Below are 17,978 nucleotides of genomic sequence, written 5' to 3'. Positions count from 1 at the left end.
TGAGGTTCACACAGGCCCACCTCTCCAGCCTGTCCAGGTCTCTCTGGATGACAACCTGTCCTTCTGGTGTGTCAACCGCACCACTCAGCTTGGTGTCATCCGCAAACTTGCTGAGGATGCACTCGATCTCGCTAAGTCATTGATGAAAACATTGAACAGCACCGGTCCCAGTACGGACCCCTGAGGGACACCACTCATCACCGGTCTCCATCCGGACATGGAGCCATTGACCACTACCCTCTGGACGCGACTATCCAGCCAGTTCCTTACCCACCCAACAGTCCACCCATCAAATCCATAGCTCTCCAATTTAGAGAGAAGGCTGTTGTGGGGGACCGTGTCAAAGGCTTTGCAGAAGTCCAGATAGATGACGTCTGTTGGTTTTCCCTTGTCCACTGATGCTGTCACACCATCATAGAAAGGTACTAGGTTCATCAGGCAGGACTTTCCTTCTTTCTTCCTCAAATCATACCTGTCTCTCTTCAACTGGACAGTGAAACTGCCGGTTCTGCAGAACTACAACCCAGACAACACCAAACCAGACACAAAACAGTTATCTTCCTCTTCAGATTTATTTTTTTTAGCCAGATCTATTCCCCAGTCCTGTTCATTCTATGAAGACAAATAGCTGTGCCACCATAAATACGGGAAGGAAAGACTGTGAGAGTAAGAAGCAGGGAAAAACAATGCCTTTAACTCATAGCACTGTTGAAGACATAGGACCATGAGTTCATACCACCAACTCCAGGTATGCTACAGCTAGCAGGAACCTCTCATACTTGCAGGAAAGTCCAGTTTGGCAGCAAATGAGTCCAGTATCCTTAAAACAGACTTCGTTTCCAAGCAGACATATGTTAATTCCCAGATATCCGTAGTAATTCTCTGAATGCAGCAGCAGGCTCATGGAAACTGTAACCACAATGTATTATAAAATACACAAACAGAATGAGATTTGTCAAGCAGATTTGATTTTTTGACTTAATTCCTTGTGTTTGACATCCCAGGCCTGATTATAGGCTTTTAAGACCATATACAGAATACTGCATGTCAAATCACAGGTTTTGAAAAGAAACCTTTAGAATGGGGTGATCATAGATCAGATACGCAGTATAAAAAAAAACTTTAGATGACTAGGAAAGTACGCAGTTGATAAGAGGCTGTTGTAATGGAAAGTGTCAGGCAGTAAGTTCAGGTAGCACAACTGGCTCCATCCCATGTATTAAAAATGTTTATTGAGAATGCAGTCCAGCCAAAAGGGGTAGAAATTAGATGAGAAAGGTTAGTCAGGTACATTCTTCTTAATTTTGCTCTTCCGCTTACAATTTTCTTTTAAGCTGTACTGGCTCCAGCTGCAGGCTTTACATATGTGATAGCTGCATCTATTTGTAAAGTTATCAATTTGCTGGTCATAAGCTTCACCTATCTGTTCTCAACAATTAAGAAGTCAAAAACCAAACTGTCTTCACCAATCCAACTTTTAAGTAGACCCTAAAGAGTCAGTAAGCAACAACTCCGTAAGCCCCAAATCATGCTTTCAAGCCAAACTTAGTGTATGCTTTGTTTTGGAAGAATTATGTTTCTTTGTGGAATACTATAAAATGTTCTGGGTTCTTTATTTGTAGCCATAGTGCAGAGAAAATCAAACTGGTGATCGATGTCTGCATTTGTCAGATTGAATTGTAAAGCACAAATACATTGTTTACAACAGGTTTTAAGGAAGGGATGAGTTCAAAGCAGTATCTTAAGTAGCATTTAATGTCTGCTTAATCTGTGCCATAAACCAAGTCCTGTGAAAGGAAGGGATCTCAGTACTAGTCTTCTGGAAAATTCTGACTAAAAACACTTCTGAGTATTTGGGGTTTGAATTTATTTTGAATTCCAGTTCTGCCATGGGGAGTTTAAATTTTCACCTGCATTTTTATGGCTAAATCCAAAGTGGGATTTAAAATTGGATAATGTTGCAAAATGCAGAACAAGTGAGGGATCTGGTGTTGAGGCCTGTGTGAGAGAGGTATATATGTTCAGAAAAAGCATGCAGGATGTTAAGGTGAAAAAGAGAAAAGAATGTAATAAAAGAAGATAATACATTACCAGTGTTGATGGAAGTTGATGTGCACTGGGGTGAATTTAACAGTGGGAGGGTGCAGGACATAAAAGGAACGGAATCATTAGGGAGGAAGAGGGTGACCTAGAGCTGCAGAAAAATAAGGGAACTCCATAGGAAAGAAGTGAACAAGAGGGGACCCATACAGGGGTTTGGGAAGGAACAGAGTAATAAAGAAAGATAATAATATTGCTGTGAACTAAGACACCTCTTTGTAAACAGTGGTTAGTAAAGCCAGGTTTGGAAAGCAATTTTGACAGTGTGTGTAGAAGAAACAGAAAACAGAAAGGAAATGAGGAACAGGAATTCAAAAGCTGAACATCGCCAGAGGAGGTAAGGAGGATGAGAGAATTCAAGACATTAAGTTAGGGGCCAAAGAACCAGCAGCAATTATGTGGAAGGGAAGGACTTTAGGGTAAAGAATCTGAACTGATGGTTTATAGAAGGGCTAGAGTGGCAGAGGAGCAGCAACAGTAAGTTAAGGTAGGCCAGAGAAGACCCATCTTGGAAAGACTCTGGAAAGAGGAGGGGGAAAAAGGCTTTAGAGAGTGTGACAGCAAAAATGAAGTGCAAGAGAAAGAGGGTGCTCAGGGAGTGCAAGTAAGGCTAAGATTGCCTAGTTTACTATCAGTGATTGCTTATTATGTCCTCTCAAAAAGCTAAAATGAAAAAGAGAAAATCACGCCTTTAAACTTAGTAGCTTCATTCAAATCTCGTCATGGATGCTGAAACTAGGAGGAAACTGGCAGCACTGCCAGATGAAATAGCTTCACCCATGCGCTATGCCCTCCTTTGCACAAGCATGCAAGCGCATGCAGGCAGGCAACAAGCCCCAAGCTCAACACTGATTTGGACTTAAAGCAGGGGAAAGCATGGTTAATTTTCATCTCGATTAGTCTTCCCAGTCCAGTTTAGTGTGGGATCACACAAATGCCCTTGCGCTGTCAAGGGCGGGATTAGTGCTTTCAGTAGCGTTCCCATGACCTGGAGCCTCCAGCAATCCCCTACCCTTCAGAGCAGAGTGCCATTACCTGTGCTCAGCACACCGGGGGCAGGCAGGGAGAGGGGGAGTGGGTGCCAGTCCTCTAAAATGTACTTCCTCAGCAGATTGAACCAGTCTTAGTGCTTCTGCAGCCCCCCTCCTCCCCCACTCCTTCAGTGTTTTCCCAGTCATCCTGTAGCAATTGTTTGAACCCCAGAGAGTCGATGTGGTTGAAAACTGGTAACTTCCCTTCCTTTTTCATCCTGTCCTTCAGATTCTTTGTTTTTTTCCTGGAGGTATTAGCAGGATGAGGTAATGCAAGAGGACTCATGACATGTAGCTAGAAAGGGATAGAGTCGTGTCAGTGCTTAACTTCGGTTCATGTAATTTTGGAGATTTGGGCCTTTACAGTGTATTTCCAGGAGGATGCAGAAGGATGATACATGCCTTGTTCTTTCCATCTTCTCTTCCTTCATTGCCAGCCCAGGTTTCAAACATCCAGTGCCATCCTTCCTTATCTTGTGTCAGCTCTGGTTCTCATCTGTCTTTCCTGTCTAACATTCCAAAGCATCAGGAAACAGTCCTCCTGAAAGAGCAGATACTTCCCACCATTTTTGTTTGAAGAAGGAGTCCTGGCTAAGGAATTCTTCAGGAGGCAGCAGGGATAAGAGCTGTTAAAGCTATTATGTTTCTTCAGCTGCACACAAGACCACAGTGAGTCCCATGTGAGGACTGTAATTCAGGCTAAGTATAATTCCATTACCTTAAAAGCGATCTGCTCCCAATTGTTTGGCCAGGAGTGTTCTGAATGCATATAATATGCTATTATTAATGCATTACTAAACCATTCATTGCCTTTAATTCCAAGAGCCTGGACATGCAATAATCTGATCTATTTTCTGAGAAATACACTGGGAAGCTGCATATGCATCTGCTGCGAAGTTTGAAGTAGTTTAGTGAAACAATAGTCTCTAATAAATGTGATAAATTATTCTCAGCTGTACTGTTACAAATTGGAAATACAGCTCCTTTAAAAGTTACACTGGTGTTACAGTGGAGCAGGAAGGCAAGAACTACATATGAATATCCTTAACGTTAATTCACATGTAATGGACTTTATTCTTAGCTGTGGTAGCTCAAAGGAAATGCAGATTATGAGTGTCGCTTTCTACAAAACTATTTCAGTCCCAATATAAGCAACAGGATCCATCATATTCCTTTAATTCATATTACCTGTTGCAGTGCTGAAAGAGATTCAGAGCACAATTGTACATTGACCACTTCAATGGATAGTGTGTTGTAAAAAATACTGTCCCCACTGTACTTGCCCCTTGATGTTTGCATTATGGAGTGAGAATTCTCAAGTAGCAAGTTCAAGGGATTTTCTGGTGGTTTTCACCCCCAGGAATTTATGAAGCTGTGGGACTCTGCCAGTGTTAACATTTGTAGCAGGGACACAGTTTTGCTTGACTGCAGTTGCCTTTTTTTCCTTTTTTTTAGGTCAGAATAACTGACAGGATCTGGAAGAAGGAGGCACATTCACCAAATATGGAAGAGGATACCAAACCTCTCTTGGTTCCTGTGGGAGGTGATGAAAGCAATTACGGAATCATGAATATACAGTTCAATCCAGAAGACTTTAAGTGCAAAAGGTATGAGGAAGGCTGAATCTACGGAATGATTACATAGCAATGAGTTGTTTAATCTTACCTTTTAGCAACAGAATCCTACAAAGACAGAAGACTGACATTTGGAAACCAGGATCTGAGTAGTTTCTGCGTTGCCTCTATATGATATTATTTCAAAGCACCAGGTGAACAGATGTTCATATTGTGTTTTGTTTATAAGGATAAGACTTTTCTATTGACATCACTGAAGAGAGAATGCTCCAATAAGAATTTGGCATGTGGCTTTTACAGTGCTCTTCGAACACTGAATATCATGTGTGTATACTGAAGCATGAGGGTTGTTATTTAGCGCAACAAACTGAAATGTTGAGACTGTGCCAGAAAGCTTGCCAAGTGGTGTAAATAAATGGCTGTTGGCATGTGTAAATGACTCTGTATGCACTCTGCAGGTGATGCTGGAAAAATACATTATTTGCTAGTACGGAGGGAATTTAGTGGCCTTTACTGCCTTTTAAGAAAAAAACTATGGTATTTTTTGAGATTGAGCAAATATGAAAGGTTTGACAGCCCAGGTTTTTTGCCATATCTAGCTACGTGGTTATTTGGCATGTTTATTCTTAAGGGTTTAACAGCTCTGTACCCCAAAGGAGGTAGGAATGGGAGACTCCTGCTGTTGCAGTTAAGGTTTCTGTGAGCTGGTCTTGGAACAAGAACTGAGATCGGAGCGGGAACTAACCTTATACTAGCTGGAGGCTCCACCTCTGGTTTTTTAGACAAAGGAATGAGCCCATGCTACCTCTTGGACCCTGTTTATGGGTCTTTTTTTTTTTTTTTTTTTTTTTTTTTTTTTTAACCTTTGCATCAGCATCATATTTCGGTAGAGCAGTTTTCCTGATGGAACTGAAGATGGCACTGTTGTATACAAAATCCTCTTGTGAGTTCTTGATTATAGTGTTTTGCTGCTGTCCCAGCCTGCAGCTTTGGAAAGCTTTGAGAGCCTGCTTACACATTAGCCAGTTGCTAAACAATCTCTCTTTTTTTTTTTTTTTTTTTTTCTCTCAAAGGAAGGAGGATAAGTTTCTGAGTGAGCCCAAGGGAACAAATGGAGCACAGATGTAGGAGCATACAGAGTTGTGTATATAAAAATTAGGAAACAGTAGAGTACTTTAAGGTGGGAAAAGGAAATGTGCAAAATGAATTCTTGCTTTATCATCTTTCTGAGGAGTGTCTGAGGCCCTCCTGGCATAAGGTGACTGCTAATTTATGTGGCTTTTGAGATCTCCTTGCATCAGAGGAAGTATGGGTTGTGTTTGAGGAGCAATGTTTTTCAGGTGGTGTGGTGATGATGCAGGAGCAATAAGAGAAGCTTACACCTTTGTGATATACTGAAATGCCAAGATCCACTTTTCAAAAGTGAGGTTAGGTATTGTTTTCTCACTGGGGGGGAGGCAGGATTTCTTAAGTTTGGAGACTCAGCTTCATAAAGGGTCGTAGCATGTAGCATTTGATTCCCTCACCAAAAGCACAGGCATGTACTTGGGTTGCGTTCCCAACTTCACAACCTCCAGCTTTGCAGGTCCGTCCTCTTTGTCCTTACTGCTCCTCCCTTGAGTTTATTCTCCCATTTTCTACCACCCAGTCTTTGCCTTCCAAGCACAGAGGCATAAAGATGAAGGGCACAAGCCCAAGCATAGCAAGAAGGCCTGGAAATCGTGGTGGGGCCAAACAAGGCTGAACTCCCTCTCTGTGTATTAGAAGAGGCAATGCAATCTCTAAAAGAAGGAATGAGGGAGAAGAGGCCATACGGGTCTGCGTCAGACATCGTCAGGGCAGTGGGCCATATGAAGGGCTTCTCCATTGGAGCTTTAGGGAGTAGCATCTCCAGGGAGAGGTTCATCACATGTACTGAACAGTGCAAGTATAATAGTATGTGATTTGCTTAGTTTGCTTCTTTTTTAACTCGCTGTACTGATAGGCTACATCTGATCAGGTTTCTGATGGTGGTGGATGGTCGTTTTGCTTTGATTGAGATAGCTCTTGAAGTGTTCTGTGTGATTGCTTACAATCACTCTCTGTCTTAGTGCTCTTCTGTTCTTTTGTGTGGGCTGTTTGAGATTTGTCTGCATTTACATAGCTATTTGATTTTCTTAACAGCTTGGAGGATTTGGGATTTTTTCAAGGTATGCTTTTCAGTGTTTACATAAGAACAATAAGCTAATTGTTTTTTAGAGTTGTAAATTATTTTGTCTAGCATTCTTTTGCCAGTTTGGGGGACATACAAAGCCGCTCTTAATCCTCTTAAAGAGGATGTTACTGTTCTTCACAATGACCCCTATTACTCACACCGTATTAGGTGTGGTTTACCCATTTTGTAGGTCCCTTTAAAAACTAGAATGTCATTGCTGCAATAGCTGTTTGATGATTATTGTATGCAAGAGAGGGAGTTTCTTTTTTTCTTCTGACTGCTCTTTAAATCTGTTTATGTCGACAGATACTGCAGTTGTCTTCAGGAATACTTGAACTTTCAAAGAAACAAGTGATATTTTGTGTTAGTTGTTTTGCATATGAAGAAACTTGGCAGTGCCCCCTGCTAAAGGGAGATCAAGCCTTCTTCCTTTTTCTATTCTTTTTGAAGTCCCATAGTGTTCTCACACAATGTAGGAGAGATCAGTAGGTGACATTAAACAGTTATAAATTAAACAGTGTCTGTAGATGGCAGTCAGAGAAGCCTTTTTAATGCAAAAGTGGTTGGTCCCCTTTTATTTTCAAAGTTCTTTTAACTTACAAAAAGGTAGACGATGGTCATGACTAACCTGAGCAAAACTACTGCTTCTGCATTCATTACGCTTTTACCACTCCACACCCATGTGGTCTGTTTACTCCATTGCCTGCCTTTAATTTTTCTGTGTTACTAACATTTTTACTAATTCCTAATATTACTACTTCCTAACTGGGAAGAACTAGAACCTTCTTAACTAAGAACCTTTATACTTCTTTGTAAGAGAAGAGTAGAATAGCTTTGCCTCTGACACAGAAGAGGGAACAGTGGTTGAAATGTGGTGTGGTAAAGCTTGTGATTCTTTGTTAAAACGTGTATCCTGTGAGCAACAGAGGTGACAGTATTGTACTCTGAAAGGTTATTTTGGTTCTGCATCCAGCATTTTAACATACTTGTATGCTCATGCTGTAGTCATTTTAATGACAATGGTGATATGGATGTGGAATAAGTTTAAGTAAAATGTATTGATAAGAGCATAAAGCTCTTATAGGATAAACTGTAAGCATACTGTTTTACAATGCTTATGTAAATTCAGATAGCTCAGAAAGTAAAAATCAAGTCAGTGGTGGAATTCTTTGGAGCAGGTTTCCTTAAGAGAAGTGCACTGACATGTGTAATGTTCCTATCTAGACAGGCAGTTCCCAATTAAGAAACGGCAACCTAGAGGCATAGTCTTACTACTTTTTCTGCTTACTTTAATTTCCATGATAGTGAATCAATTTACTCCTTAGTTTCTACTGTGCCATATACAGCATTTCTATAATAATTTGGTGGCTCAGTAAAACAACACAGCTATAGGAATTTACTAGCTTTATTTCTGTCTGGTAATCCTGTCACATCCCTGAAAAGTAACTGATTGATGTGGCGTGTCAAATAAATCTGTGCAGTAAGGTAAGGTGGCTCCTTGTGATCTTTTTACAGGATGCGTAACAATTTCTTTCCTCCAAAGAGGGGGTTTTAACATATTTGTTTAAATATGAAAAGTTTGTCTAATGCAAAGTCATTAATACCATCACAGAGAGCCAAAACACAACTAACACAAAAAATTGTATTATGTTGTAACACCTCAGTACTCAGAACGCTACTTTTGATCAGACATCCAGAACCAGTTGCTTATTGTTTGAAAGTATTTCACCAAAGGTACTCAGAAAACAGTATTATTTAGTTAAAAACTTCTTAAGAAAGATATTCACCATATTGCTTCATTGCTCTGCAAGATGTAGTACATATCCAGAAAAAAGATGTAGCACCCTTATGGTTGCTAGCAGTTGCAAGATTGTATGTAGTTTGCCAAACCAATTTTCCTATTGTGCTGTTCCCTCGAGCCCTCCAAATCCACCACTTGACCTTTGCCTAGCACAACATTTGGAAAAAACTTTTTGTTTTCTTTGCTTGCAAAAATTGCTACCCAAGCTCATAATGTGAGGAAGCTTGGACAGAAGCCCTCTTCTCTATTTCCTGGACCAGCACGAGAATTCTTATTAACTGTCCTTTGTGTGAGTGAGAAATAACTAGCAGATGGGTGTAGCTGCAGGTTTTCCAGGAATGTTTTCTGAACTATGTGTGCAGGGTGTAGTGTATGGGATGTGTGAACCTCCTGGATGAGATCCTGCATCTTGTCCATACTCGTTGTGCTGTGGAGAACGGCTGTGTTTTAGTGGTGTGTTTGCCCTGGTAAAAAGAACATTGTTCTTCAGGCTATCTATCGAGATATGAATTGTAATTGTGTCTTTTAGTATGGGTATAATAAATGCATTGGACACCATAGTCTATCTCAATGCGCGGAAATTTTCTGCACTGTTTTGCATTAATAGTCACTCCCTCCAGTCATATAACTGCTGCCCTTCCCCCAGATGGCATTGTCCCACAGCCTTTTCATAAATATTTTGCCACATGAGAGATACAGTGCATTGCCTGTGTAAATCAGAAAGTTTTCCAGGAATCTGTTGCAGCTGCTGATGCTTGCAGGTACAAAGTGCTTGTCTGCTAGAGTTAAGGTCCTGAGGAGAGCTTTCCAAAATACTTCCCAGATTATATTCTGCCTGCTTTGGGCTTTGAAAATTTCAGTCTTTGAGAAGTTCTTTGAGAGCTTCTCAAACTTCTGTCTGAGTGTGCCCTACAATCAGTCTTTGATCTGGGTGTAGCTGGGGGCTGGGAAATGGCCTTGATCCTAGACAAAGTGTGACCCTCTCCTGGTGGAGATCAGGGAGGAAGGTTACATCCCAGCCTGCCTGCATAGCTTCCAAGTCAGACTGAGGTTTTCAAAGATATCTCCAACAACCATAAAAATGATGGGTGGACAGTCTATTTTAGCATAGTCACTTGCTCAGTAAGACTAGAGGTGCAGTGGTACCCTGAGAAAAAGAAAATTAGTTGCTGCTTTAGATCATTTTCATTCTCAACAGATGGGCACCAGAAGGGATCAAGATGGTAAGTATCCCAAGTACTGGCAGCTTTCAACATGTGCACTCCTCCAGGCAGGAAGCAGCAGCAACAGATATATAGAATTTCTTTGGGCTTGTTCAGTTTTTTTTTCCTCACCCATAGATTCGATTCTGGATCATACCTTTCTGTTTCGTGCTGGACCATAAATTTCTTGTTCAGTCTAGACTCTGTTCATAATACTGATTAAAATGAATTATCTTTCTCTAAAGAATTTCTTACCTTCAGACAGATACATTTTTGCTACATGTGAAAATATTTCTTGATATTTGTTTGGTCATTGACTCCCCAAAACCCAGGATGTTATGTTCATATTTTCTGTTATTTTAATTTTAAAATCATCCATGGTTTTAACTTGAATTGCTTTAAAAAATAATCTCTCACTGTCTTCCAGTCTGGAAGAATTTTCTTTGAAATACGTGTCAGCAGTTGTTGAACACTATTTTGAAGGAAATGTTTGCCCCACAGATCTGCTCTCTTTGAAACAAACTGACTTTAACTCAGTGTAATTTTTCCACGGTAGTAATGGAAGATTATGGGGATGCACTAGAAATATTAACTGGAGGTGGGGAAAGAGGTAGTCCTCATGAAGCTCTTCACACTATGTAGCTGCCTTATAAATAGCAAAACACATACTTTTTGTGTTCTAAATATAATGTGTGTCAGTGATCCAGAAAGAAAATAGCAGAGAGCTGACTGGGGGTGGGGAGGCATTTAAACTTGGTACATTTCCGGTTGTCTTTATTTTACAGGTCTTCTGATGAAATATTTTTAGCAGCGTCCAATGATTCGATCAGCCCCATAAATTTAAAGCTAAAACAAGTCCTTTAGAGCTGACAGTCCATGAATATTTTTGTACATTATATACCTATTGAATTAGTTAACCCTGTGTGTCTCTCTGACTTCAGTAATAAAGCTATTGCTTAAAATTTATCCCTGTTTAATTGTGGTATCTCTCTTAGTTGTTTATAAGAACACAACAGAAGTCCACACACAAAACAGGGATTTTCCCCTTCATGTTCATAGACACAGTAAAAAAAAGAAGTTGAGAATGTTTTAAAAATTTAAAGTGTGTTCACTTTCATTTCAGTAAGTGGGAAATGGCGTAGCAAATCTGTGCCATTTTTTCCATGATGAAGGAAGATGGAAGAATTAACGAAGTCTAAGATGAAGGGAAGAACTAATTTGTGGAGAAGGAAGTAATTTTACTCTGTTTTCTACTTTTGTCAGTCAGTTTTTATTAGTCCCATAGATACTCTTATCTGCCGTGTCCCATTAAGCACAGAGGAATAAGGGCCTACCTTCATCTCTTCCAAAGATATAACAACCAGCTTTAGAGCTGTATTCCTTTTCTTCCTTCCAGATTAAAGGTGGTGCCATGATGCAAATGCTTAATGATTCACTGGGAAAGAGAATGGGACCTTTGTCACAGTATTGAGAGCTGGGGTGGGAGGGGTTGACCAAGTTCCTTTGTAGTCTGAGCCAGAAATGGGCATTGAAAAACAGTCAGTTTGAATAGGCTTTGCTCATATTACAGGAAAAATGGCATGGATTTATTGCTGAGCTAATTTCTGCTCTTGGTAGCTTGAAACTTGTTGTGATCTGTACTTTTGTGGGTTCTGATTTTGGGGTGGTTCTTGTTTCTGAATGATTTAAACATCAACCTGGAAGAAGATCAGGAAGCTGTTGAGATTGCTTTAGGAATTTAAAGCACTGGTGAAAGGGGAAAAAGACCAAAACATCTGTATCAAGGCTTAGAGGTCACCAGTATCCCCTCTTGTTTCAGAAATTAGCCTGTCAGTTTTAGGAGTGAGTGTCACACTTAGGCAATAGTATGGCATGCCTATATGGTAGTAGATTATACTTGATTTAAAAAAAAAAACATGCTGCACTATCTTCATTAGGTTGCATATGTGTAGTGGCGCCCCTTGCATGAAGCTAGATGTATGTTGTGTTGTAACTTTAGGAGCAGCTTTTACTCTGCTTGCTCTTTACCTACATGTGTGCAGAGAAAGCAGGGGATGTGTGGTGTGGGCCCTTTCTCCTTTAGTGGCTGGGGCCACCCTTGCAGTCTAGCTCAGCTGAGGAAGCGGGAAGGGCAATGACCTGTGTTCTGTACATCTCTGTATGAGAGTTGTAGGAATTCTGTTGCTGACAGTCCTGTTCTCTGCGATTACCTTAATTAAATCCGAAGGGAAGTTGTGAAGCAGTTCAGAACTGCAAATGGACTTATTTTGTTCCATGTTCTGTGACAAATTCCATTCCCTGTTGTGTTGGCTTAAAAACAGTTTGAGCGCATGGATGTATTTGGGTTTGGTTCATTCTCCACTAAACAAAATTTCATACAGTATTTTTGGCTAAATTAGTATATCCTAGCTTTTTCATAGGTGGTCCTCGTTACCACCGGTCATTCCTCTCTTTGTCTTCTTTCTGCTTCTACATTCTCATGCTTTCTGTTTCTACCTCTGTTCCTCATCGCTAGTTCTAGCAACACTGGTTATAAGCACTAATAAGCTTGGCCAAGCTTATTAAGATTTAGTTCTGGTGTGACTCATTGTTGAGAACTAATAGACTGGATATTAGATCTGAATTTTGATGTTAGGTTGCCCCGCAGAGTCTGGGCAAGAGGCCATTTTAATATGGATGATATAAACACATGGTTCTTTCATGGATGGTAGTTTTCCTCACAGCAGTCATGGTTTTGCATTTGCTTTGTGTCAGTGAATGATGGACTCATCCTGAGTGATGCTCTGAGTTGTATGTTAACTCTTGTGTTCTAGGGTTTTAAGTGTTTCCCTTTTCTTTTTTTTTTTTCCCCTCCTTTTAGACCATTTCATGTGGAGCCTACAAACATAGTCAGTGTGAACGATGACATGCAAAGAGTCTCTGATGAAGCTTCAGCAATGAATAAGCGGATTCATTATTATAGCAGGCTCACGTCTCCTGCAGACAGGGCATTGGTAAGGCAAAGACAGGGCCAGATTAACGGGGTGGTCTCTGGTATGTTGGGTCTTCCACAGCCTAGGTTTATAAAAGACGCACAAATAAAGGTAGGGGAAGAATTGCTCTGCAGCTTGCTTTGAAGTAGATAGCTAGCAGCTGAGTGCCTGAAAAAGGTCTTGTGTTATCTGTGATTGACTTCTTGTGCAATGCCTTCACCAACCAAAGAAAACACACACACAGCTTGAGTTTTGTAACACTGGTCCAGGCTGCCCAGATGCATGTACTCATTTCTCCCATCTATAAGAGGATTTAAGCAATGGTTAGCTGCAATGATTGAACTAGCATGATCTGTGCATAGTATGTTACTGACATTTTGCAGAAGAAAAATCTATTTTTCTGCTGTCTAGCTAAAAATCCTATCAACTTTTTTTTATGGGAACAACATTAATGTAGTCCAACCTTTTTTTTTTTTTTTTTTTTTAATGTATTTTTCATGGAAACATTTTGTGATTTACAGTCGGTTTGCTGTATTTGGGACAATAGTTACTTTGGTGTTACTAAGAAGTCTTGGTTTCTATCCATTTTTTAGATTGCTCCTGATCACGTACTTCCAGCTCCTGATGAAATCTACGTGTACAGTCCATTAGGAACTGCTTTTAAAATTGACAGTTGCACAGATGGCTATGGTAAAAACTCCAGTATAGTGACAATGTATGTTAAGCACCTTGCCATATATTAGCCAGAAAATGCATTGTTATTGAATGTTCTATATTGTATGCATAACTACTATGGCTAAGAGGATAGTATAAAGTAAGAGTGCTTCTTAAATTATTCACTGGCTTTTTTCTTTTCTTCCTAGATTTATGATATGGAATACAATGATGGGGACATCTATATTAAGTATCCCATGGGGAATAAAACAGGTGAAACTATGAAAAATGTATGCGTATGAAAATGGTTTTGGCAACACGGCTTGCTCTTAATTTTTCTGTAGCATTCTTGATGAGGTAAACTGCATTTCTCCCTCTTAACAGGCAGGCTTTACTTCTGGAATCATTCTCATCTTACTGATGGGCATTTTGACTCTTTATTGCTGCTACAGAGTTGTGCAATCACGGAAAATGATACGTAAGAAATACAAAGCTTCATAACACAAATATTTCTGTTGTGTGAAATACAGAGATCTAATAGATTCTTAAGTTTGTCTCTATCTTTACCGTATGTTAGAACTGACCTGCAAATAAAAGCTGTTCCTTTGAACGTCTTCCTACTTTCATAGTCTGAATCTGAGCTCTGTATGCTAAATGTCTGTCTGTCTTCCCTTATTAGATTATCCTTCAGTTCCTTGGGACCCAAGTGTTATAGCTGGACCCAAACGCTTAGCAAGGGAGGTTTCAGGTGTTCACTTACTAAGTATTTGGGGACCTACAGAGTTAGAGGCTTCCCTTCTTCTTCATAAGCACTGTCCTGTTCCCTTTGTGTATTTCTGATCATGTTCTGCAGTAGACCAGTGTGGGCTGTAGCTGCATCCACTTGTGTTGTATGCCTGTACTACCCTAACACTCGTATATATTATGAGTTGGAAGCAATTTGTGGACTATTGCCTCTCTGACTGTCGTTCTACTTAGAATGTACTTTTATTGTTCAAAACTAATTTTGCAGCTCTTGCAGTTGTTGCTTTTATGCATAAACTAACCCCTTACCTGCTGAAATAAAGGCTGTTAAGACCTTCAGTTTGTAACAGCTCATTTCAGGGTATTGTTGAGGACTAGTTCCTGGTCTGGCCCGCTTTGCCTACAAAAGGCTTTAGCTGCAAATACATGGCTGCATTTTTGTCACCTTGTCTTATTCCAGTGCTTCTGGAAGTACTCAAAGTACTAGTGTGACCACAATAAAAGCCTCTACTTCTTCAGGCTCCTTCAGTCAAACACGTAATGTTATAATTTAAAGTTAACAGCAATCTTCGTAGCCCTTGGAAGCACTGTATTTGTGTCAGAATATTCTGAAACAAGAACATATCCTGTCATGAAGAGCTCTACAGACTCTTAATATAACATTTTGTTTAGATATGTTTGTATTTTTTGTATCTTCTTCAGCTTTAATAGATACCTCAAACTGGGAATTCCCAGATGTTTGCAAGCATTACTTTGGATCTTTTGGTCAGTGGTCAAGCCTCTTATTTTCTATGGTATCACTTGTTGGAGCCATGGTTGTTTACTGGGTGCTTATGTCCAACTTCCTGTTCAACACAGGGAAGTTTATATACAGTGAGTATACATTCTTGCTAACTTTTACAGCTGTCTTGTGGAAAGACTGCTTTATACTGAAAAAGGATTGTCCATTTTACTTAGTCTTGATTTTTCTATTACTTTTCATGAAAAGTCAAGTGAGAGCAGGTAACTGTGTGTGGAGTTATGGGCACAGTCATGTATGTTTTCAGACCCAGTCTCTCTTTTAAAGCCTGGTTTTAACAGAAGACAAAGTACCAATTATCTGATTTGCATGTCAATAATGAGGCTTCTTGGTGTAGTTTAAACAACCCAAACCTAGTTGCTTGTTTCCACTTTGTATTTTCACTCCCCCCTTGTTTGCATAGGTGTAACTATTTGAACAGCGATATAACAGGCTAGGCTGTTGAAATGATCCAGGTTAATGAAAAAAAATCTAGTTTCATTCTAGATTTCAGCAAACACAGTTAGGGTGCTGCCACATAGAAAGTTTCCGCAAGTGTCCTTGAAGGAATGATGAACTAGCACAGTGAAAGAATTATTCTTAGAGTTTTCATTGCTGCAAAAGAAAACATACTGGTTATTTACACCCTTGTATGTGCACAGACACACAAGCTTTTTTGGATACAGCCAAATAAGTATGTAGAGTTGTGGGAATAAATGATGGAATTGAGAGCTTTGAAAATCTGACTCAGTGTTGAATAGCACAACTAAGATTTAAGTTTCTGTTTTGAAGGTAATTAACAAATCTCTGAGGCAAGTAACAGCACAGACACTTAAACCTCTTAAACAGTAATTAGAGTTCCCACCATCCCTGAAGGACATACTTTATTGGTTAATGACTGGTGTATTTTACAGCTGACCTAATTCATACATTGTTAAGGCCATTTCATTTTAGACTTTGTTTTTTTAATAAGGTTAGCACGTTAATCCTAAATTATTCTAAACCAAATAACTCTGATTCTAATAAGCAGACTTCAGAATGAGCAAACCAGTTCCTTTCTAGGAAAAAAGTCCTGCTTTTCCCTTAGATTGGCATGTTATTTTATCACTTACCTGTATTTGTTAGGGGTTCTCATTTAAGTTGTTTGCTCTGTGATAACTTTAAACATTGGATTCTTGTCCTAACTTTCATTGTGGGTACTTCATTATTAAGTTATAAAATGGGTAATAGGATGTAGGTCTGACACAATGGCATCTTCCAGCCATGTATTTCTAAGTTACTCCAGGCAGGCCACTGTATTTAATTCTAGGACATGCAGATTACTTTTTAAAAACCTGCACATACAATTTAGGTGGGAGCAAATTGATTTCCTAATGGAGGATGGTCTAAAAATTAGTAGTACACAAAGAATGCAAGAATTGTAAGCTGAGTATGATGTCCTGTCTTTTTTTTTTGCACACTGTCCCATCCTCTTGTTGTGTTTGTTGTATGGAACAGAAATAAATCCACAAATGCAATTGCTAGTCCTAAAACACTACAGAGGAAACATAAGTTGGCAATCCACCTATAAACTAATTTTAAAGTGCTCTAATTCTGTAAGAGCTATCAACTTTTTTCATGACTTCACACTATGTACTTTTTTAAGTAGCAACACAAAGCAGTGGTGAAGTCAGGAGGTGACGAGTGTTTTTAATTACATCTTCTGATTGTATACAGTGAACCGATATCAGTAAGTATGAGAAACTCAATTGTGGTTCTGGGTGTCATAAATCAAAAAGAAGAAACAAAAAATAGTTTTCTTCCCACATAATTTTTTGCTTTCTCTGAGACACAAGCTGCTGTTAATTGCATTTCAAAAATCTGAGGCCTACTGCTCCAGTTGATTTTCTGTGTGCAATAATACTCCCACATGCAGCAGAAGCGAATTTTAACCAGACACACACTAATTAAATTTCCAGGCTCACAGGCATTTCTCTGTGTGTGTGTGCGTGTATATATATATATATATATACACACACGCACACACATAAATACAAGGAAACTGCTACCCAATATTTTCATACTGTTGAAGTTGCAGAAACTCAAAAATACCTGATGTGGCAGAACAGTAAAGTAGCACAGGAGTGTACTGGAAACAAAATGCTGCTAGAGATGACTGTAGACAGTGAGACTTAAACCTTTTACCAGATATTTCCTTCTTTAAAATACAACATGGAAAAAGCATCCCACAGAGCCTCTTCTGAAAGAAAGATACAAAAAATGAGTAGGGGAAGCTCTTTTCCCATGTTCCAGATACCATCTGGACTAAGGGTATGGTTGCATGCACTTTTTTCCTGTCCCAAAAGAGGCTGGTTCTAAGATGTATCTCCTCACCATCCTACTGTATGACCCTGCACGGAGGAGCTGGGACAAGGAGAGGTGTGCTGGGGGAACAGGAGTGAGCAGCTGGGAGAGGAAGCTTGGGAACTTCATAAATGGACAGGGCTGCTGAGAAGAAAGTAGTGCAGTTGGGGGCTACTTTAAAACACTTCTGAAAGAACATTTTTAAATATCCGCTTGGGGTTGGAGGGAGAGCAAGCTGCTGTATTCCAGCTCTGGTTTAATTTTCTGAAGTATTTTCATACTTAATTTTTATCAAGTCAAGAGATAAAAGCCTAAGAGCAGGTTTGGGACATTAATATGTTAATAGTAAGATTTTCTTCTTCTTTTCAGACTTTGTTCATGACATTAATGTAACAGATATTGTTCCTGGCACGAATGGCAGTAACAGAGGTAAGAAGCACTTACTAGTATGGTGTCTTCTGGTTTGGGGCAGGAGGGAGGTTGGTTAAAGGCAAATCATGGTGTTTCCATGCCTAACCGCATTCCAGTTATAAAGTGTATATTGTAAGCTCTAACCACCTGTTTTTAAAAAAACTTCAATTTTCT

General features: G+C 39.6%; 1 protein-coding gene across 1 annotated transcript in view; it reads left to right on the top strand.

The window, feature by feature from the left end:
- Window positions 1-4,614: 4,614 nt before the first annotated feature.
- Window positions 4,615-17,978, top strand: part of SLC38A9 (solute carrier family 38 member 9) — a 42,723-nt gene continuing 29,359 nt past the window's right edge. Inside the window, exons 1-7 of the mRNA XM_009648258.2 lie at window positions 4,615-4,738; window positions 12,763-12,895; window positions 13,468-13,589; window positions 13,738-13,801; window positions 13,913-14,006; window positions 14,975-15,145; window positions 17,763-17,822. Of these exons, the coding sequence (XP_009646553.1) occupies window positions 4,635-4,738; window positions 12,763-12,895; window positions 13,468-13,589; window positions 13,738-13,801; window positions 13,913-14,006; window positions 14,975-15,145; window positions 17,763-17,822 (748 nt within the window). The 5' untranslated portion in view covers window positions 4,615-4,634. The remainder of the gene's footprint in view (window positions 4,739-12,762; window positions 12,896-13,467; window positions 13,590-13,737; window positions 13,802-13,912; window positions 14,007-14,974; window positions 15,146-17,762; window positions 17,823-17,978) is intronic.

This window comes from Egretta garzetta, unplaced genomic scaffold (assembly GCF_000687185.1).
Source record: "Egretta garzetta isolate BGI_Z169 unplaced genomic scaffold, ASM68718v1 scaffold471, whole genome shotgun sequence".
Taxonomy (NCBI): domain Eukaryota; kingdom Metazoa; phylum Chordata; class Aves; order Pelecaniformes; family Ardeidae; genus Egretta; species Egretta garzetta.
The sequence above is the reverse complement of the archived record's forward strand: the minus strand, read 5'-3'. Positions and strand labels throughout refer to the sequence as shown.